This window comes from Plectrocnemia conspersa, unplaced genomic scaffold (assembly GCF_051122295.1).
Source record: "Plectrocnemia conspersa isolate PC_06_02 unplaced genomic scaffold, ASM5112229v1 ptg000008l, whole genome shotgun sequence".
In the NCBI taxonomy this organism is placed as follows: domain Eukaryota; kingdom Metazoa; phylum Arthropoda; class Insecta; order Trichoptera; family Polycentropodidae; genus Plectrocnemia; species Plectrocnemia conspersa.
The window spans coordinates 7,717,115-7,742,238 of NW_028277172.1; the positions used below are offsets into that span (position 1 = coordinate 7,717,115).

The following is a 25,124-nucleotide window of genomic DNA, read 5'->3' on the forward strand; positions in this document are numbered from 1 at the left end:
ATTAAATCACCTTGATCTATTTATAACACATTAAGTTTGATTAATAACGTGATTCAAAAGTTTGGTTATTTTTATTTATTTATTATTTTTACATCTATGTATAAATCTATAAGTCCATGTTGTTTCTTTAAATTAAAACATTATTATCTAGTGGACAGATTTTAACATTGTTTTATAAACGTAAAAAATTAATATATATTCACTATATTGCAAAAAACATAAAACTTACCAAAATAATAATATATGCTTAATGCTTCTATATATTCACTACATTCAGACTTACACCATTTGAATACATTACACTAATTTAAATACATTTTTGTATATGTACTATAGATTTATAAAAAAATGCCATCTGTTCCATTTTTTTTAATAAGTTGCACTTTAGGACCTTGAAGATCAACTTACAAAAACTCAATAAATTAATCTGAATGTCATTTACTTTAAATTGTAATAATTTGCACTTCATTCCGTTCTGCTAAATTACACTTTAGGAGCACAAGAAAAATATAATCTACTCATCACAACCATTAGTTATAAATTATATTAATTTGCACGCTATTTCGTCTCTTTCTTCTGATTTAAATATATATTCAGAATTACCTAGTTGTAACGCATTGGGCTTACGCCTGACAAGTTACAACTGAAGATATGAAAAATAAATTAATAAATTATATTATTTTATTTAAGTAAATTCTTCTTAGTTACATTCTAGGACCACCATGAACACTTTTTGGACCAATATACATAAAAAGCAGATTGAACATTATCTGTTTTAAATTATATTTATTTGCAACTTATTTCATTTTCTTATTCTGATACAAATCATGAGAAAAAATAGATTTGCTCTGAATCATCAACACTGATCAGATAAACGATGACTGGAAAAGACGGTCAATTTTTACATAATTCTCAATTTATTTGTTTTTACATGTAAACCCTTGAGAAAAAATAGAGAGTAGGCAGAAGTAAGGAGTCTGATTATATTCTGAATCATTGCCATTAATCGGAGGACCGAGGACTTTCTATAGTGAATAAGCCAAAACAATTTGGATTAAAATGATTAATGAAAAAGTGAATTTAAATCAGTATCTTCAGAATAAATTCCTAGCATAATATGTAAATTAAAAAAAGGAATCAGTACTGATGAATCAGATGTAAATATAATTAATGAAACTTGGGAAAAAATAAGAAATAAATTATATTATTTAGTAAATAAAGCACTTTATGAAGAAGAAATATATGATAATTAAAGGATTGCTTATATTATAACTATACTTAAAATAAAAAATTGTAAAAAAGGATGAGAGCAATTAACATATTGTCTTGTATAAAAAAGGTGATGGAAGAAGAAGTAATCCAAGAATTAAAGGATTTGATTATTTCTCAAAACATTCTATGAAAACAACGATCGGGATTCAGATAAAAGTATTATACTGAGACTGCAGTAATAAATGATTGGTTGTTAGCCAAGGATGCAAATAAAATCATTGTAGCAGAGTTATTGGATTTCAAGAGAGCTTTCGAAACATTTGATAGAATAATAATGTTAAAGAAATCAGAGAATATCAGTATAAGTAAAATAGTTTTAAGATGCTTTAATTAAGTTTATATAAATTACAAGTATTCCAAAGTAAAAAATAATATCTTACGGTGTACCTCAGGGTCTAAATTGGGACAATTGCTGTTTATATTATGTGTTGATGATATAATTAATACTACAAAAAAATGTAAAATACATCTATTTGTGCACAACACTTCAATATATTACATAGGTGATAATGTTACAGAAGTTGTAGATAATTTAAATAATGAATTAAGTATAATAGGAATAAGAATAAAAATACTGTACTTAAACTATGAGAATAAAATTAAATGTGTGTTTAATAATTATAAAAATATGTTATATACTAATATAAAAATAGTTATATATTAATATGTTATATATTAATATAAATTTTAAGGAGCATTATAATTACATATTAATAAAATAGTCAAAAAATATGTACATCGTGTAAAAATATGTCCAAAATATTTTTCTGAGGTGAAAAAAAGCCAAAGAAGTACAGACAGATGTCACATCTCACAAATTGCTCCATAGTTCGTCTGCATTTCAATATTACACTATGTTTTAAAAATATTATAGCTATCCTTATTGATATATGAGAGTATAGGTTAAAATGTTTTTAAATCAAATTTTGGTCAATAGGCGGGCGCAATAACAATTATCACTTCTCAGAAGGCAAAAATTCACGTCAAAACAGACACAATTTTATTGTTTTTGACGTGAATTTTTGAGTTCTGAGAAAGAATAATTGTTTTTTGCGCTCTCCTATTGGTCAAAATTTGGTTAAGATATGCTATATTAAATTTTATATGTCCCTTCATAGGTTTATTATTTTATTTATTGTATTAATTTACTTGGCTAATGTAGCTAATTTTTACACTACCCTAATTTTAATTATACATAAATATAAACAGAAAATAAAAAGAACTTAATATTTTAATTTATTTCTTAATGCACGAAAGTGTTTCTTTATTTCATTTAGGAAACACGCTACAGTTTTATTTTTGTAGATTGTTCTAAGTATATTATTTTACAAATTCACACCTCCGTACATAGTTCCCTTGGCCGTACTCATTTTCTTATACGTCTCTGATATGTCCCTTCATATGTTAAATCATTTAAATACATATTTGTACATTTAAATCCAAGATTATAAAATGATTTTATGGATAAGAAATATAATAGTATAAACATAAAAAAATAATCTACAATAAAATTATATTGCCCCATTTTAATTATTGTGCAACAATATTTTATATGCTTAATAAATTAGGTAAAACGATCTTGGAAAAATTTCAAATTAGGGCAATGAGAGTAGTTTCAAATAAAAATATATTTACTAGTTGTAGAAGTATGATTGATATATTGGAATGGGTATAAGATAAGATATAAATAAGAAATTAATATGTACATTAGATTTAAATCTAGAAGTAGAGATAATTTAAGTATAGCTAGGTATAAGAAAACGAGTTCGGCTAGGGGAATAATATATGGAGGTAGGAATTCGTATAATTATGTTCATAGGACAATCCGCAAAAATAAAAATGTGGCGAATTTCCCAAATGGAATAAAGAAACACCATATTGTATTCAGAAATAAATTATAATATTGTCTTTTTTATATTCTGTTTATGTTTTTTTAGTATATAAACAAACACTAATATCTAAATAAAGTAATAAAATAAATATGTTTATACTCAAATTGAGTTTAGTCTTAATTAATGTGACAATCAAACTTGAAATTTTATTTATTGCAATCATAGTAATATTGCACAATGTCAAGTTAATTTAGTCTCTATACTTCCATCGCCTAACTAAAGTGCGCAAAGTGTTAAATTATTGTGTAACGTTTAATTTTTTAATAAATAATGAAACGAACAGTTTCTTTCGAAAGTGTCCAAGATTTACGACCGTCATGATAGTTTTCGCCAATGCGTCATTGGGTAATATTCAATGTGTGTAAGTATGTAATTGCTCAATCGGAGAGATTAAGCGAAATCAATTTAGAGTCAGAGTCTCGGATCGGTTTTGGATTTTATGGCGTTCGGCTCCCTTATCTTTAATGCGACTCAGCCGCTTGATTCCGATGCAAATTTACAGCTTTAGATATAATAATTTTATATGTAATGGCATCCTTAATGGACTCGCGGAATTTTACACGCATAATCGCCTTCAGGGGCTCGAGTATTTTTATTAAAAAAATAAGCACAGAAACCGAATCGAATAACTTTTGTATGTTTGAATCGAATCGGTGGTAAATAATAATTAATTAATATTCACAGTACAGCCCATCGTCGGTTTAAGTACTTATCTGACTTACAAATTACCGCTCGAAGTATGTAATTAAATATGTCTTATGAATTTAAACGGGTTCTGTTTAAATTTCACTGTATTTTGCCACAAATATATTAATTTATTGCTTCATCCAATTTTTTTTTTAATATAATCGATTTTTATTTTACTCTAATTGATGTGATTGAACGAGGCAAAAACAGTCGATCTCATGTATTAATTAATTATGTTTTAGTCAAATGTCAATTAGTCGAGTAACAAATACATTAAAGTCAATTATGCTAGATTAGCTATACTAAATCAAACGCTTCGACATTATTATTATGTAGACTTTGTAGCGGTGTTAAAAAAAAGTGAAACATTCTCGATGTCAACTCGAGCAATTAAGTACAGATGTAATAAAGAGCAGCAGTAGCGTCAGAAACATTCCTAGATAAAAAAAAAGAAACTAGATTGATACAATTTAATTGGTGGCAGTGGTATAAGTAGCGGACGGACAGAAGCCGGTATCGATAAGGTTGGCAACAAAGAGAAAGTTAATTTATTCGATCGGTGCGTTGTTTGTTTTGGTAAAAAAGGAGCATAATAATAATTGAATCGCGGTGTGGTATTGTATTGTATTGTATTGCGCGCGTGACAAACCAATCGGACGGGGCAATAATGTTGAGCTGACACCCGTCCGAGATTGATTATTGCTTTCGAGTCGGCGGATTTGCTCCGGGGGACTGACAATGCCTGCCTACAACCGGGAGCTCTAGGCTTCTCAAAGCGTGGGCGCGCCTTCGTAGACACGCACGAACGAACCTACCTGAGGTGAACTTTTCTACTTTATTTTATTCGCTATTAGCAATCAGAAGAAACATTATTGTTATATTTAGATACATAAATAAATCAGAAGGCGATTCTTCAGAAAGAATACGTAAATATTTGTTTTGATTATAAGATTTGGAGTATGCAATATTTGATACAGTTGTGAGTGAAGTGATTTTACTAAGCAAAATGTGTTCATTTATTTTTATAATTGCAAAACAGTTTTACATGAGTATTCTCGATGATTGGGTTGCACTCGGATGACTGCTAGGCAGTCGTTGCGCTTAATTTGACTTTATTTTTTAATTTATTTAGCTAATTTTTACACTAAACAAATTTTAACTAATCATGCATATAAATCACAATATAAACATAAAATAAAAAATACTAACTGTTATAATTTATTTCTTAATATATTTTATTCCATTAGGAAACCAGTTACATTTTTATTAGAATGTATCTCATATTTGTAAAGCTTATCTTAGGTTTATATGTACAAGAATGTATCTAAATAATTTAACATATGAAATGACTTAAATAAAAATAAAGCTCATAAAAATAAATCTTTATCGTTTAATATATTTATTGAATTTAAACCAAAGATCGATTTGGATCGAATCATATCTTATAAAGACTTTAACGATAATATTTTTTGCTAAGATTTCAGTTTAAGTTTAATACATAATCTTAAGGTGTGATTTTTTATACAGCTAATGAAATAAATAGATCTGTGTGTTATTACTTTTAAGTGTATTTTATAGCATATATAAAATTCTAACATCAGTACCACATATTTGGAAATTTAATCTTTGATTTATATGTACAAAAGTATATTTTAATCATTTAATCACTAAAAAGACTTTTTAAATAAAATATAACACATTATAAAAAATACATCTAAAGATATGTTTATATATGTATCTGATTTTAAAAATTAAGTTTTATTAATCGGTCACGTTTATATCTATTTAGTGTATTTAAACCTAACAGATAAATTAATTGAAAATAACATTTATATGCATTGAAGAACCGATAATATTTGACGCTGAGACTCCAGATTTGGTTTAATACGAAAGTTAACCAAAGTAAGGTTGAAAAAATATTAGATTTTTTAATTACTATCGAATCACTAAAAAAAAAACTATTGTGTAGTAACTTTAAATAATAATAAAAAAATGTCATACATACAATTTGATCTAACCTATGTTTATATCTTTTTTCTGTTTATCTAACCTAAGCTTAGGTTCATGAACATAAATGAATTAAAATCATTTAATCTGTAAAGGGTCTTAATATAATACGGCTCAGGAAAATATATCCAATTATGTTTAAACAGTTATTCAATTTAAAAAGCTGAGTTAACTAAATAAAATGTAATATAAAATTAAAATAGATTACTTTAATACAGTTTTAGTTTAATACATACACTTAACATAACTTAAGTGACGTTTAAATTGATTAATATTTAGCTTATGTTATTATTTTTAATTACTAATATATCTCTAGAAAGTCATAATATGACATTTATATAAATCAATCTCGGTTTAAATGTGTCTTATATCTGTAAACATAAATTGAAATGCACAAACATGCATTTGAATCATTTAACTAATCAAATTAAACATAAACCAATTTAATACTGCTGATAAAAATGCATCTAAAATATTTTATGTTATGTTTAAATATTTATTTAATTTATAAAAATAAGTTTAATTAGCTGGTTACGATTTCTCGTAATTAACAGTTTAGTGATCTTAAAGGACATAAAATTAAAACAAAGTAATAATACTCACAGTAATCATGACATTTGAGTTATTTTATAATTAAAAAAAAGCGCTGAATCTGACAAAAAATTAAAAAATTAAAAAAGTTTTTGAGATATCGCTAAAATTCCGTATTTTTCATTCTGTAGATAATCATGAAAATAGATAATAATTAAATTTCTGTATTTTAACTTTAATATTTATAGCTTCTCTATTTTCTAATTTATTTTGATTAACATCTGCTTAATTTCTTTCTAATAAATTGTGCTTTATCTTTAGTATATAAAAAAAATTCTTTATATAATTCACAGTACAATCAAATTTTTTTCTTAAATTTTGCTAAAAATCATCAATCATGCCTAAACAAATAATCTGATTGAAAAGTGTTGTAAAAAAGTTTGATATAAAATTTAATTAACTTTAATTAAATTTAGATAACTTTGCAATCAGAGATATTTACAATTAAGTAAATACATTTTTTTTAAATGAAAAATACGGAAATTCAGCAATACATATCTCGTAAAACATGACTTTATTGCATACACATTTTTTCAGAATAAAAATACAAATATTTAGCAATACATATCTTGAAAATTGTTCTATTTTCATATTTTTTAAATTTATTTCCAGATTCAACGCGCGATTTTACATAAAAAGTGACTTTTAGGTGTCTAAATATGGCATTTATACAATTTAATCTAACTTAGGTTTAAATATGTAATGTGATTTTAAATAATATAAGGGTTTAGATGTGTTATTTGCATTATTTAAAAACATATTTATTGAGTATATAAAATAAATTTATTGCGTTCAAGTCTAATCTCAATTATTAATACTACATATGTTTATGCCTACGTTATGTTAGATTCTAATTAAGCTATTTTTCATACTAATAAATCATTAGAAAGCCATAGGGGTTTCTCAAAGTAGTAATTAATCGGTAATCGCGTTTTAGTTCGCGTGCGTCGAAAAGATCGAAACGCGCGGGGTGGCGCGAAACCCGATCGATTTTTCTCGATGCTCCTTCTCTCTCTCGTTCGCGGTGAGCATTTTGTGGTTATTGTTATCGTAATTCATAATAATAAAGCAGCGTCAGAGTGATATATGCGTCAGTAACGAGCGGAGGCCGCCTCCGGACAATGATTAACCAAATTTCGATAGACGCGGGTGAGGTCACGTCGACTTTCACCGTCGCATTTAATACATGTCACATTGTTAAATGTAGGTATGCGTACTCTCGAGTTCACTCGACTGAGGAAGGCTCGTCTACGGTTTCAACCCGAGACTAAAATATCAAGTGGCCGAAACGTTCCGATACACTTTTTTGTATCGTACGTCGCCTACTCTCCTTTAAATCTGACCGATATCACAACACCGCAGACATTTGATATATAACCCGAATTAAATCGCACTGACAAAATAATAAGCAGTATGACGTTCAGCGTCCCACGATCGTTATTAAATTGTAAAATGATGAAATTCGATCTGTTTAACACAAATTACGTGGGCAAGAGGTAATTCATTAGGTGCATAATACACATCGGATATAAAGGCGCTTGATAAATCAATTTTCATAGATTTATATTTGTGATTTCGCAAATTTAAATGATGTAAACAACAAAAACATATTTCCATTGAAAATTTTGATTTGTTAACAAAAAAATTGGGCTACTTTTAAGCGCTTGTTCCTTTTTAATGAATTAGATATTAATATATAGTAACAAACCTTAAACAAAATATTAAATAAAATATTTCTAGTAATAAAAAAATGAGCCTTAAGTTTGATATCATTTCACGCATGTAAAATATTGATATTTATATATTCATGCAATAAAAAATAGTGTTATGTGAAGTATTGTATCATTAAAATAAAATTATTGGGCGTTTAAAAGTAGCTTAATAAGAGCTGAATCTCGTTCGATCGACAAAACCGCTGGTATTTTTTGCGGTTGGACAGCGTGGGCGTGAATCCGGCCCTGTGTACTTTTCACAGGAGCGAAATCGTAACCCGAAACCGAGGACGGCACTATGAAGCACACAATGGGCGGTGTAGGATTGCAGACGAAGCCGCAGAGAAACTCTCTTCTTTTTACTGCGCGTTTACCTTAATGAATTTAATAATAACTCGGCAAAGGTCAAAATTGCGGTTTGATAACTCTATGTTGGATCGATTCGACTTTATGTCTCGTAATTACACAGCATCTGTGCGCAATTATCCAATCTCGAGGTTGACCAACGTTGACCCCTCGTCGATATTCGCGGAAGTTTTTTATTTATTAAATTTAACATAAACAACATCGGTTATATTACGTGACTGCGTTTAGTTACATTCGATGAAATATCATTTATTGAAATGTATTTTATTATCATCGCACGTCGTTATGAGTTATTGTATCTCATTTTTATGATTATAAAATTATCGCTAAGCGTAAACAAAATTAATTTATTTATAATAACAGTCTCGATGGCAAGAAAACATTAACCTTTTGCATTCATAAATCATGATTTCATTAAATGATGGTATTTATGTATAACGTATTTTACGATAACCCATAAATACGTTTAAGAACTACATTTAAAAACGCCAATTATCCAATATTATTTATTTATATGATCAGTATTTTTTATATATTACATTTAAATACATATAGTAAATAGATCTTGCAAATATTCGACATCATTAGAATCTCTATAAGAAATATTCGAAATAAAATTATTTTAAATAATCAAAATAATTCATGAAAATTGCTTCTGAACGATTTCATTATTGTTTCTGCTATTGAAAACACATGATAATTAGTAGTTAATGTAAACGTTTTTTTTTTAGAAAATATTGGAATATCTAAAAATAATTATGAAAGACTAGCTGCGGTACCTCATGATAGTGAGGGACCGACAAACGAAATTTTGTTTTTTCAACTAATATGTATATGAAATTCCACGATTAGAAAATTAATTTTGTAGCTTTTTTTATTGCACTTTATATCCAAAGATATATTGAGTTTTGTAAATAAATCATTAATGTGATTAATTTATCGTTTCATCGTTTTTTTTCACTGCATATTATAATTATTAACTTATTGAATATTATATTTTTTAAGTAAAATACTATATATGCTTAAATATTTCTATATTGAAGTAGTATTAAAGTAGTAGAAAAATGAATATAATGTTTCAATAATATTTCAGCTTATGAAAGTTTCAGAATGGATTTAGATCAAGAAAAATAAAAAATTGTGCCATATTACTCACTATTAAGATTTTAAAACAAATGTATAAAATTGTTAAGCAAAAGAAAAATTAATTACAGACTCAATGTCACGAAGTTATTAACTTTTTGTACAAATAAATCATAACTTAATTAAATAAGCAATTTAACATATTGAACGAAAGTTAAAAATAAATTTTGCAATCCAATAAATACAGTTGAATTTTAATAAAAAATAAAATTATGCAATATTAATAAAAATAAATTAAAAAGTGTTCTATTAAATTAAATTACATATAAAATTCTAAGCATTTATATTTTATTTTTATTTTAATTTTTTTACAAAAATTTATAAAATACCGTTTTAATTTCCCAAGTCAGTTAAGTAATTAATGTTTTTTTTAAAGTCATTTTAACCTTTTCTATAGCACATATTTTTTAAGTTTTTGTTTTTAAAACATATACCACTAAGATATTCTTTATGCGCTAAATTAGTTTTTTATTAAAAAATATTAACATCTAATATGTACGAGGTAGTTTTATTTTTAATTAATTATCATGATATTCTTCCGTGAGATTAGATAAATCGAAATGACCGGAATTATATTTTAATAATTATCACTATTTTTTTTCTCCCAGGCACGATAGAAATTTTAAAATAATAATGTATGAGATTCAAACTTCAGGTCAATAATCAACGACTTATACTACAATGCTGTCTGAGAACACTTTTCTATCTATTCTGTAGGTCATATTATTTATTAATTAAGTAACTTATGAATCAATGACGTTCATAAATGTTATCCTAATTACCAACAGATGCAAAAAAATAAATTATTTTTCTATCATTACCTGCGCCAGTGCATACTTTGCATCATGAATATTAATCCTTGTTTTTGATCGCTGATTAAAAACCTTACATAAAATTTTCCTAGCTATTTTATTTTGTGTATTCTCACATTCAAACAAATCGCACTATCGCTTGAAGGCATAAAATATAATTCCATAATAATTTCTACGTTCAGATAAAAACCACTATAGGTACTAAAACTATCATAAAATATTCATCGTTTATTATAATCGTCGTTGAATGTAATTGGGAAATAACTATATTGTATAATGCCTGATATTTAAGAGCTTCTTTTACATAGTAAATCGTCTACCATAATTAATAACTAATATAAAATTAATTTTACATATTAGCTGCGGTACTTCGCGACAGTGAGCGACCGACAAAATAAATTTGGCGTTTTTATTTACGCTATTTGCAAAATTATTAGACTATTTTATTTGAAAGAATTCAGAAATGATGCGTTTTAAATGTATCTATACACAGACGAAGGCAAAATGTTAATCCGGTATTTTTCGAATGACGTCATGGCTTCGGCACGGATCGAAACGGGAGATGTTGTATGCGATTAAGCTTATATAAATTACACAGCCCGCGAGGAATCGATTAATATGCTAATTCCGCGAATCTCGATTATTGTCGGAAGCCGGCTCTGACTTTTTGCGAGGCTCGGAGTAGCAGTAACGTGACGAAATGCGGCCGCTCTTTTTCCAGCGGACAATAAAGTGTCATTACGTTAAACGGCCGCTCTCGTTAATTTCCAATGCCACGCACTCGACAAAGGGAATTTTTCTCATGCCAGCCCTGTATGGCCACAGAGCCCATTCTATGCGCGAATCGTATCCTGAATACAAATCGACCGCAGCAAAAAATAATACGCTTGGTTGCCCTGCGCGGGAAGTCGTAAAAGTCGCGCGGGTGCCGAGTGCAAAGGGTTAATTAAATTATTAAACGAGCTCGTAAGCGACTTTTACGGCGGTAGCGGACTTTGTAGGGAGCTTGGATTAGAACTTTAAACTATAGTTGCGGTTTAGAGCTTTAAATACCGGTAATTCAGATAAATTCATTAATAGAATTGCGGTATTGGAATATTTTTATCACGTTCCAATACAAGCCATTGTTATTTACTTTCTAAAGAAAAACACACGATATGTTTTTTCTGCTAAGATACTTTACAACCTCCGTTCTTGGTATATTATATAAAGACATTTAATGTATCACATTAAGACGAGATTCGTGAAAGGCAATAAATGATTTTGTCATCTAAAATAGTTTTGGTTAAACATAAAAAATCTCTTACCTGATAAATTTATTTTTAATAAAACCAATAATAACACAATTTTGAATTTAGAAAATCTTAAAAAATATATTTAAGAAAGTCTATTCTTTAGAAAAAAGTTTAATTTTAATCTGATAAATGAAAACTATGATGTTGAACTAGAGAATTGACTGAATTAAGTTAAACCCTATGTTAACGTAGCATTTATATTGCAATTTAATTAAATTTTTATTTACTGTGATGTATACTGAGTGAACATATCATTTTATTATGATAATATATGTATTATATATCTAAATATGGTGTACAATCTCATTTTTTAAAATTAAAATATAAATTTTATTTAAATTAGAAATTATGACGTTTATTAAAACTATAAATAAGTGTAACGTTTGAAATTTGAATATATCATTATATTTCGTAATATTGCTCGTATTTTTACATTTTTAAATCACTACTTTTTTAATGTACACTAAGTTTACATCACCGGAGTGCGTCATGTTTTGCACAGTAAGGATTATTTTTTATTAAATGTTAATTTTATGAGCGCTATTTGTGTTAAATTATCAGTTAGGTTATTCGTTTATCAATAATGTTTTTATGTTTAGTTAAAAAATTGTTTTTAAATAATAAAATATAAAATTGATTTTAATTATAAATTATGACATTTAATAAAACTTTAGATAAGTGCTACGTTTCTATTTTTGGCTATATCAATATATTTCGAAATTAAATTTAAATCATTCATTTTTACACATTTTTTTCAATGTACACTAAGTATACATCACCGGAGTGCAACGTTTTTATGTACTGTAAGGACTATTGATCGATAGATATTGTGCTAAATTATCAGTTATATTATTCATTATATAATAATATTGTTTAAATTTTTTTTTTTTTTAAATTTAATTATAAATTATGCTGTTAATTCAAAGTTTGGATAAGCGTTCTATTTTGGCTATATTTGGCTATTTCGTAATATTTCTCGTATTTTAACATTTTTAAATCACTAATATTTTTTTTTTTTTAATGTACACCAAGTGTACATCACCAGAATGCGTCAATTTTTGCACTGTACGGATTATTGCTTGATAAATATGGATTTTATGAGCCATATTTGTATTAAAAATGGTGCAAAAATCTCATTTTTTTTTTATATTAAAATATTAATTTAATAATAATTAAGAATTATGACGTTTATTAAAACTTTGGAATAGTGAAACGTTTCTATTTTGGCTGTATAATAATTATTTTACATTTTTAGTGTATACTAAGTGTACATCAGCGGACCGTACGATTTTTTTGTAAAAGATAAACCTTTGTGCTTAATTATAATTACAGTCAATCGTTTATCAATAATATTCGTATTTAAAGTTTATTTTATAATAAGCAATTATGCAAGTAAACAACTAGTAAAAGCATACTTTGGATTATATGCAAGTGGTTTTCATGGATTTAAACCATAGTTGAGTGACGTGATTTATTTAAATAAACATTAATGTCATTTCGTGTATTCAAACTTAAGCTATTAAACTTGGCTAGGTTAAAGTTGATTAAAACTTTAGATACTTTGAATTATGTGTGTAATTTAATTAGGTTTTAATTTTATTGCATAATTCAAACATTAAAGTTTTATGGGAATTTATGTACAGAATTATTTACAGTCAAAGGTGTAAAGATGAAATCTAACTTTATTACAACATAAATTGAATAAGTTTTAATCGGTTATGGAGCGAGATTTTCGAAAGGTCTAATCGATCCATATGTGACCTCAGAAGCCATCGAATTACGTTGACCTTCGCCTGATAACATTTAATGTCACGCGAGAGGTCGCAATTTGGCGTTTCGCCCCGAGGCCTGACAAATTGGACCCCGTTATTTAATTTGACAAAATTGCGCCTCGGGATTTATGGGAAATCGCATCACTCAAGGAGACACTTTTGATAATTTACTAGATTTTAATCTCGCGTAATTGGTCGAGTGGACGCGGAAAACGATTTGCATACGTTGCGAGAGAGTATGTGTGCGTTGACATTATTTATGCGCCAGTGGTAATCGGTGGTGTTTGGTTGTGCTCGCGGAGGAATTTTCCAATTTGCATGTAAATCGTCGATGTTTAGTTCCAGCGGAGCAACAGTGAAAATTTATATAATTTCAGTGATTAATTCCAGCGATTACTTATCCGCAATACCTTCGCTTAAACTTATACATGAAGTGTGACTACTGCTTTAATAATAAATAAAAGCATACTTTTAAAGTTGCGCGAATTTAAATTCTTATTTGCAGGAAGCTCAAGATAGGTTAAAATTTTTTTTTAAGTTCAAGTTACTTGAACGTATATTTAAACATCGTAGATTATTTTAGTTAACCTTAGGTTGAATTTGATTCGATACAATAAACAAAATTTCAATTAAAACCGTTTAAAAAAATATGAAAACCTATCAAAGATAATTGGTTTCGAGTGTACGTACTAATTAAAAATAATAGATAAATCAATATATCACGATTTCGTACGAGCCGAATAATTCAATTAAAAAATAGCAATAAAATTCGCACAGGAGTGCATTTATTTATTTTATAAATACGAATTAGATAACGCCGGATATTAAAGCCAAGTTAATTAAGATCGAGGGATAGATATTGTGCGTTTATAATATAAAATAAAATAATTTATGAATATTGCGGAGTCGAGAGTGGAAACTGTGCGCAATTAGCATAAAGCACACGTCACACGATTACAGATTTTACTGTATAATATTATAAATAGTTTTAATGGTGCGCCGTAAACGCTTAATTGATATCGATTACGTAAATCGACTAACTGGGCTTCGAACGTTAAACGCTCGTTAGTGAGATTTTGGAAAAACTAACCTGCGTCCAAGATGCGCTGTTTCACAGAATGCTGTCTCCCGTGCCAAAACTGCCACGCTTTTATTTCGTCCTCTGGTGATTTTTCTTCTCTGAACATCAACATGACTACGCTCTAGAAAAAATATACATAATTAAATTAATACAAGGGTATAATAAGAGTTTGATTAAAATTCAATACGAATCGATCTTATGTATGTAATTATACGCGATTTCATGTTAACCAATACTCGCCAGATATTTGTTTTATTAGATTATTTATCTATTTGTTTTTTTTTATGTAGCGCTAGTTAAAAGTGGCGGGGGTCGCTTAATGTATTCATCGTTGGCTATTAAGGTACCACCTACAGCATGCGTGATTGGAAGCTGTGCTTACGCCGCTTGAATAATAATTAACCAAAAATTCTTTACAACCTCAGAGGCCAAATTCACGAAATTCAGACCGAAAATATGCCTAAGGAGCTTCGAATGTCGATATTTAATCTTAAAATTGCATGTTTCTTAATGACGTATAATGTTATACGTATTTTTTTTTAAAATGAAAACAAAATTTTTGACGGTGTTAATAAATATTTATTAAACATTTTGATGCTTGCTAAAGTTTAATAAAAAACAGCAAAAACATTATTATTAGTTCAATTACTATTATAAAAAAAATGTTTTCGTGAAGTAATTTTATTTTTGGCATATATTTTTATTATTTTAAGGGTAGCTAACAAAGTTAGCCGTGATATTAAAAATCGTTTCAGGAAGATCTGATTAAAACTATGCCACCTAAAATCTCCTCAAAAACTGTTATATCCCATATACATAGAAGAAAAATGCAAAATTTCTCACTTATCAAAAATTCTCATTAAATATTTTTATTTTTGATATTAAATTTATTTTAATATTTTCAAATGGTTTATAACAACTGCAATTTAAAAAAAATGGTTCTAATAAGCTAAATTCACATCTACATTGAGTTCAGATAATAAGAAAAAAGAGAGATTTCCATTTACTACTCAGAAAACATTGTTTGATAATAAAAGTTTTATGACCGACTCTAGGAATTACGGTTAGCCAACTTTTTTGAACATTTACCAGACAAAGATCATTCACTGATTAAATTAAATAAGACATTCTTTTAATGTAAATATTATATGAATTATGCGAAAATGAAAATTTAAAATAAATTAATAATGCATATTTTCTTATTTTAAAATTTTTGACGTTCGTTTATTAATTTTATTATAATTTACATGAACACAAATTGACCCATATTGTTAAAAAAAATATTGAATTGAATTTTTGAATAGCCATTTTGCAACAAGATAGCAGATCAAACCGAAATATATTTTTAAAATAAGTTTAATGGACCTTAAAATTATGATACATATAGTGTCCTCAAATTTTTTGAGATATCCTACGCAAATAATATCATATTTAATTTTTTAAATTGTAAATCTTTTTTAAAAGATTTTTATTTATAAACATTTTTATTCTAAAATATTTTTAACATAGTTACGATTTTTATTTTTTTAAAAGCTGCTATTTTAAAACAAGTAAACGGATTATGTTGACTTAGGAATATTTATAAGAGCTATTTTTTAGAAAAAAAATTATGTCAATATGAGTAATTGACGTATCTTCAAAAATCTCTTATATATAATATATGTATATAAGTATTTATTTACGGAATTTTCACGAAAATATCTTTTAGCATTATATGGTGAAATTTTTTCCTAGAATTAAAATTTTTTTGTAGTCACGCAATATTTATCGTTTTTTAAAGTTGCGTCATGAGTCCTTCAACAATATGTAGTATTTCTTAAATATATATATATAAGAAAAACATGTAGTAAAAAATCAAAATCAAGAAGAAAATGTATGTTTATTAATTTATTTAATTATTCAATAAAACTTGAAGCTTTTATATTTTTAATTTAAATAAAAATATGAAAATCAATATTGTTTAATAAATAAATTTATGGAATGAACGAACATTAGTATTTTATTTATTTATTTATAGTTGACATTGAATAGTAATTTAATTGTATATAATCAAAAACAGCTATTTTTAATTTAAACATTTGAGTCAGCGTTTGTTGCTATTTGTGATATACACCGTCTTTTACTTCTTCGATATTTATTCGCAACTACGATATATGTAATATATGTACTTGCCAGAAGAGTTATTGAAGACGTTGCAAAATACAAGGACTTGCTATTATGAATATCAAAGGTGCAAGAGGAAGAGTGAATAATCCAGATATTTTGATTTTATATAAATCGATATTGAAAAAGATATCAGTTTTCATAGAAAACATATATAATAAAATCCACATTCCACACTTAATCTCACTAATTGTAAAAACAATATTTTTTATTTCTTCCGTTATGTGTAGTTCAAGTATTATAAAAACAACCTTGTTGTTATTTTTTTAAATAATTTAAATAAACATTATTTGCTAATAGCATTAAAGACAAGTGCAACTATTGCAACGGTACATTAGCAACAGAAGGTCTGCACATTCTGGAAAAAATTCCAATGACATATCCAATACATGGAATTCGCTAAGAATAAATCAAAATCGGTTATTTTTTCATAATGTTTTTTTTATAATATTGAAGCCTTTTCTTCAAATTATACATTTTAAGAAATTAAAAAATCAAGCTTTTAGCTTTCAAGGTTAATGATTAAATAAGACGCTTATACGTATTACATTTTTTGTATTTAAAAATGAATAATTTTAATTATTTTTCTTCACGGCATTATTTGTATGCACATTGTAAGCTGTATTTTTTTCGCAACACATTGTCGTATTGAACAACAACACGGCATGATAAACACTGGCGATTAATACCACGCAATGCCTCCGAGATGCAATTTTCGTTTACGTCATATCAATAATGAGATTAACGTAATGAAGCTGGAGAAGAGAAGGACGGGAGAAAAAGTGCAGTGCAATTAAAGCAAAATCGTGAGCAGCCTTCGGTGCATTCTTGACGTGTGCGAACGGAAACGAGCGAAATGTCTTTACAGTGTAAAATTCCTCATCCTAATTAAGCGACAAACGTTAACGAAAACAGGCAACGGAGACCTATCTTATGATTCTATGAGTTTCATGGAGGAAATCCTGACTCATAAATCTATGAAAGTGTTCATCTGATCTTTTGCGCAATAGTATACGGCAGGTGTTTCTATTTAATGTAAAGTGGATTGTAGGTTTATGGATGCTTAACGGATGACGGATCGTTTTATGACTAACTAAGAAGAGTAGAGTCGAGGCTTTTACATAGCGAATAGCCTAAGGATATTCTACATTTCCATGTACATGAATAATTGCTATCTCACTATCGAACTCTGCTGATTTTATTATTTTACTACATAAACAAATATTTTTAAGGCATTTGAACAATTTTATGTATATGTGTATAACCTATTTTCTATTCATTTTATTATTTATTATATTATAATAAAACATTTAAACATATTTATTTTTTTCACTAGTATTTTTAGGCGTACTTACTATTTTTTTTATGTTGTTTACTATTTTATAAAAATATTTTTTTTAATGTATTATATATTTATTGAAGTTATGATTTTTTAATTTTTTTAAATAGCCGCCATTTCGTAACAAGATAGCGTCGATATTATTTAAACTACAGAAGTTCTATATTATTTACTTATATATTTACGTAATTCCGCATATGTAAGAAATAACTTATTCTGCGGTTACAATTTTATACATTAAAATTACAAATTTTATAAAATTTACATTTAAAATATTTGTTATTAAATTTCAAAATAAGATGCATGTTATGAAAACAAGAATAACATTTATATATGTATTATTTATTAACTTAATTTTATTTTAATAAAATTGCATAAATTCATTAAAAAAATATTTTTTAATTTCTTTGCCATTATTCCTAGTAGTTGATTTTGGCAAATCACGAAAGGTTTTAAATGCAATAAAATTAAAAGAATTTGTGCCAAACTACACAGAAAATGCAACACAGGGCTTGTAAATTATCGACACATTAAATTTCATAATTTTGTAGCTGTTTTCTAAATTTAAATTTGGTATTTATAGTCGATTTTTTGGGTTACTATTATTAGTTCATATTTTGGTAGAATAGTTACAAGCAAAATTTTAGTTTTCATATATATATATATATCCTTTGTGTAATCGAAAGACAAATTTAACAAATTTTCATAACACTATTTTGAATTAAAATTTACTTGTAAGCCCCCAAATGCAAGACATATATGTTAGAAGTTAGATGATTATGAATATGTGTATAACAAATGTTTAATCTAGTTTTATACGATAATATATTTTAAAACTTGTATGAATTTTTTGACATTGCTAATATTTTTTTATTATATAAACAATATAGTAGTTATAAAAAAAAAATTGTATTTATAATAAAAGTAGAACTATAAAATTTATAATATCATTTTTTACAATTAGAGTATTAATTACAGTAATTAAATATTTTTACTTCTTTCTCTAAGGTTTTTTTAAAAAGTTATGATTTTTTTACATTTTTCTAAAACAAGACATCGGATTTGATTGACTAAAAAATTAGTCAATATTAGTAAAGTTATCGTGTCTTAAAATTTTGTCATCCTACGTAAATGACGAAAAATTAAAAAAAAATAGTTTTTATTTTAATTCAATATATATTTTAAAACATTTTTTATACTTATACTTTTTTTTACCAAAGTTATGATTTTATTATTATATATTTTTGAGTAGCTGCCATTTTAAAACAAGATAGTGGATTAGGTTGATTAAAGAACTTAGCTGATATATTATTAGGAGCTAATTTTAGAATAAGTTATATGTCGCAGTCCTAATATCACATGCAAATAGTAAAAAAAATGTATCAAAATATTTAGTATTTAAATTTAATATTTGTTTTATAACGAATTATACTAACTTTTTTCTTTAAAAGTTTTTTATAGCAAGGTAATATTTTTATTATATTTTTACGAGTAATTGTTATTTTGAAACAATACAGCAAATTAAAAGCTGAGATATTTATAAGAGATAATTTCAGAACAATTTCTATGTCGATATATTGAAAGCTATGGTTTCCTCTAATTTCGTCACATCTCACTCATATATTTTTTTAAATTTAAATTTTAACATAAAATCTTTTTTAAAGCGCTTTTACTTTACAATTATTTTTAACACTAACATTGTTTTTGTATAGTTTTTTTAAAAAAAAAAGAACGTACTAAGTGTTATCAAGTCATTAAAAACTCACATAAATGACCAAAAAATGTAACAAAAAAGGTGGGTTTGAAACCAGTCGTGTCATGAGTCTCTCTTAAATGAGTATATTTCTAACATTAAGAGGGTTATTGAAACGCAAAGTAATTAAACTTAAATCAATTTCAAAGTCAAAAATTCACGGCAAAAGCAAAAATATCGCGTCATTGCCGCCACAGTGTGAATGCTTTGATTCCTATCAATACCACAAAGAATAAGAAATAATCCTACTTTTCAAATCCATCTCTCATACTTTTACTACTCAATAACCCAATAAAAACCACTTAATCTAAAACACATTATCTTGAAAAAAATATCTTAAAAAACAGAAAAATTGTATATTTTTTAAATAACTGCCCCATAACTTTTTTACTGACAAAAACCTAAATTGTATATTAATTATGTAATTATGCCATAAACCATAGTATATATAAATTTCTTGGTACTTCATATCCATAGTAACAAAATGTCCGCAATAACTGTTTTTGAATCCCCAGCTCTTTTGGCATGTATATATCATAGTTGCGTTGAAGTTTCGAAGAAGTAAAAGACGGTGTATGTCACAAATAGCAACAATATTGAATGGTTCACAAAATCAGCTACTAAAATAATGTAAATAGCTATGTTGTGACTCTTTTCTCTGCGATATACTATTTATAGTATAATCTCGCAAGTTTGCGATTCAAGAAACTGTTCGAGATAATGGCGCGTACACATTTATAATAGAGTAGTGTTAACGCGATATCCAGCGTTACAAAACGCTATAACCACCGATGTTTACATAATTCTAGATCGGCCGTAATCGATACACAATTTACTTTCGTTCGTTAACTCGAGCGTAATTTTACTCAATTTCACCGCGTCCTTTTGAAAAGTTTTCCGAAAACGTCGCCCGAAGGTCGCGTGTCTCGAGATTATTACTACTTTAATTTGACACAGCGAAATTTGAGAGCCTTATCTAGATGACAGCTACGTATATCGGACGCTAATTAATTATGAAATTTTTAATTGGAAAGATATTTATCTGCGCGGTCGAGAGAGAGAGAGAGAGAAAAAAGCGAAGTGGAGCGATGTAGTATGCAAATTTCGACCTTAAACCGGCTCAAAACTTTGCGACGATTGCGAAAATTTTCACCGCTGTTTTGGCTGTCAATCAAGCGAAACGCTGACGGATGCCGTTTACGAGAATAACCCTTACGAGATTTTTTTAAAATACATTTACAACGGAAAGTGGAACAGACCGTTTTTTATCCGGGGGTCAGATTTGCGCACAAAGCTGTAATCATCGTAATGCGAGCAAATACGAAAGCTATAATTTGCTACGTATTCGACAAATTTGTTTTTTTTTACTTATTTTCACTTAACCTTACAAGAGCGTGTATAAAAAAATAATAAACTGTTGTATATCATAATACAATGTTGACTTGTTTGCAGTCATTAACAACATGCTACGCAGATATTTAATGTATAAAGCTGCATAGCTATTTTTTGTTATTATTATTATTATTATTATCGGTGATATGAATCGCCACACATCTTATGTCATTTCACTTAGCGATCCATAGAAGTGATTTCAATTGAAATTTTTGAGTTTCTATTTGTGATATACACCGTCTTTTACTTCTTTGATACTACATCACAACTGCGATATTTATATGATAGAAGACTTAGTAATACTACGTAGGCATCAATATAATCGGAATCATCGGACCTTTAGAAGTCCAGACATGTATGTCATGCCTAATATATTTTCTGTTTTTGAAGCCATTTTAAATGCCTTGAAAATAATATAAATGAAATGTTTTTTTTTACATTTCGGGTAGTATTTCAGCTTTAACTTATTGGATGCTGAGTTTTAGGTGCTCCAACAGCACTTAATCGCGTGATATTGGTGGCCAGTTGCCCATCCCCCCTTGAACTTGCCCAGAAAAATCCATCATTTAATGAAATACTATGAATCTTAATTAAATCAAAATATGTACTAGAAAAACGACCACAGATTAGCCAATATTTGCCCCTCCCCCCCCCCAGAAAAATCTGAAATGCCGTCTCTGATTATAAATCAAAAGTTCTCGGGTTATCCATAAAAAAAATCTATCCCGAAAATATTTTTATAAATATATCATTTCAGTGAAATTAAATTGGAATACATTTACATCGGTAGATATATATATTTACCAGTGAAAGTATAATTTATCTGGCAGGTGACGGTAAAATTAAATAATTTTAACTTTTAAATGTAGTAATATATACATTTATATACCAATCATAATTTATTCATATGCGATGTAAAAATGTTACAGTGAATGTGTATTATCACTAGTGAAGTTACATTTTCACCAGTAGATATATATTTTTACTAGCAAAAATATTATTTAACTGATGCGCTACTTAAATGATATGTTGTGATAATATATTCTGAAACTCTATTTGACAGTTGCGATACGTACATTTGGTGTCAAACCCAAACCTAACCTAATAAGAGTTCTAAGACAGTAATAGAAGAAGTACAGACAGACGTCGCATCTCACATATTGCTCCTCAATTAGTCTGCACTATGATATTACACTATTTTTAAAATATGCTTTCTATTCTTACCGATATAAACACGGACTTATGATATGAGAGTATTGGTTAAAATATATTAAAATTGAATTTTGGTCAAAAGGAGGGCGAAAAAACAATTATCACTTCTCAGAAGTCAAAAATTCACGTCAAAAGCAATAAAATCGTATCGGCGCCGTAGCAGTGGGAACGCTCGGTAACGAGCGTTCCCACTGCGACGGAGACGACACGATTTTATTGTTTTTGACGTGGATTTTTGGCTTCTGAGAAGTGATAATTGTTTTTTGCGCTCTCATATTGGTCAAAATTCGATTTATTGTTTTATTTTATTTAAATTTCCATATTATGCATAGAAAGCTAGTGAAAGAAAAATAAAGTTATGTTTAAAAATGTAATTCAAAATCATATTTTTATATGAAAGATCGCTTCGAGAAATATCATACTATAGACAAATATAAAAAAACATAAATTATATAAATATGTAAATAATTTTAATATATATACATAAATATATTAAGTTTTTCATAAATCAAAGTAATAAAAAATACAGCAATAAATTCCATGAGATTAAAAATATGTTGAGAGCCATTAGTGTTTTATGAATGGCAATAGTGAACAATTAACTAAATACTATTTACAAGAGTAAAGTAAAACATTCGTTCTTTTAACATTGCATTCTTGGGTGATTTTTTTAGGTAGTGGTCCTAACATCTGGAACAGGTACAGAGTGTACCCTAAATAAATACTATATAAATAATAGATAAGAAACTTAATTTTTGTGATTGAATAATTGGACCACAGTAGATTTAATATGAAAATGTTTTCATTCGGTAAAGGTTAAAACATATGTATAACGTTATATTATAGCAGTAAAACTAATATAAATTAAAAACATGATAACGTCCCTTAATTTTGTGATTAAATAAATTGTATCGCAGTGGATTCAATAAGAAAAAATTTTTGTCCGTTAAAGGTTATTCATATATTAGACTTCACACAAAAAACATAATAAAATTTGCATATTTTTAACAGTAAAAATATATTACCACATAGAATTTTATGTGGCAACGTTTCAAACCTATGAAAATGCTTCTTTAATCGTAAATTATTCGACTTAAAAAATCGATTTAATTATTCATCGAGATAACGATAAGAATGTTAATTATATATTAGTTGAACCGCAAAGCGTTAACCCGAAAAGGTTTTTACGGTCTTGTCTTAAAACGCGATTATCTTACTAATTCGTAGTTTTACGACATGATTGCGACGCTTTTATTGTTTATGCGTCGATCGCTTATTTGTTTTATGTATGATGATTGCGAGGCATTAAAGGCCAATTAAACATTTCTACTTTTTCAACGGCAGATTTCACTCTATATATATACACCTATTCTGCTTTCATCGGAAAAAACGGCGACAATTCCTAATGAAATTATTGCAAGAGATCATTTTTTAATTGACGATCCATTAGGCAAGCGTTTAGAAATCTATTTTCTCACAGATCTTCGGCTTTCAATATATTTCGGAAGAAGCCCTATCGATACGATGCGTAGAAAGCTTGGAAAAGGATTATTCGTCATATATAATATGTCGAGAAAGTAGTTAGCTATTTACATATATAACTCGCTGTACTTAATGAGGCGTTCTAAAGTAATATATGTTGAAAATTTATTGTTCCACATATTTAATGAGTAAGTTTGTATATGTAGCATCCTTATTATAATTTATCGATTACGGCTTAGTTTGATCGAATAATATTCGTATAGTAATTATTTTTTTATTGCTATCATATTATAATAATTATGTATTTGGAAAATCTGAACTAAGCCTCCGATGTAAATATAAGCAAAAAAAATACAAGATTTTTTAATATAATTTAGCTTAAATTTTGCGGATCATAATCAATGTTTTGATAAAAATATTATCTATATCACAAGAAAGCAATAATAAAATGGGACTCTTAAGAAAAAAAATTAAATCTACATATAAATTAAGTTTAAATAAATGTTTTAAACGGTCATTTTCTCACCATAATTATGTATATTTTACATTTTTTTTACGTCGTAGACAGATTTAAGGTTACCATATATAGCATTCGATCCATCAAATATTACACTCCAGTACCAAAAAATGTGTCCCAATCTCTACGTTGCGACAGAGCCGAAGCGACGCGACGGTCACAGCGCGCACTCGCCCTTAATCCGTACGCGTCACAATAATTAACATGCGCCGCGGATTTTACGTGTACAGAACGTAAAAGATAATTATCCGGCGACGGGAAGTGTCTCGTTAGTCTTTTTTTCTCTTCTCTCTTCTCTCTAAAAAATTATAACGCGATATCGCATAGACGCGGAGTAGAATGTTTACGGTTCGTAGAACTATCGCGTCGATCCATCATGCGACATGACACCGAGAATATTGAACTACATACGCGGCTATAATTATCGGATCGAGCGTCGTAAATTTTTTAACCCTTCGAGCGGCGAAAATCGTCGGTGTTGATTTATAATGCAAAACGACGCGTTGTTACCCCATTATCGAATCGTATATCAGACGTAATTATACGCAATTTTATATATTTTTTGCGCCGATTTGGGTTAAATTGCGATTTACTTTATATCACAAGGTGCGAAGCCGTCAATTATTATATATTGTT

General features: G+C 27.6%; 1 protein-coding gene across 6 annotated transcripts in view; it reads right to left on the reverse strand.

Annotated features, from left to right (window-relative positions):
• The window catches only part of grh (grainy head), a 185,228-nt gene that overhangs the window by 27,131 nt on the left and 132,973 nt on the right, over positions 1-25,124 (reverse strand). For all 6 annotated transcript variants that reach the window (XM_088190927.1, XM_088190926.1, XM_088190925.1 and 3 more), the window contains one exon: positions 14,640-14,751. In XM_088190927.1, coding sequence (XP_088047053.1) covers positions 14,640-14,751 — 112 coding nt within the window. The remainder of the gene's footprint in view (positions 1-14,639; positions 14,752-25,124) is intronic.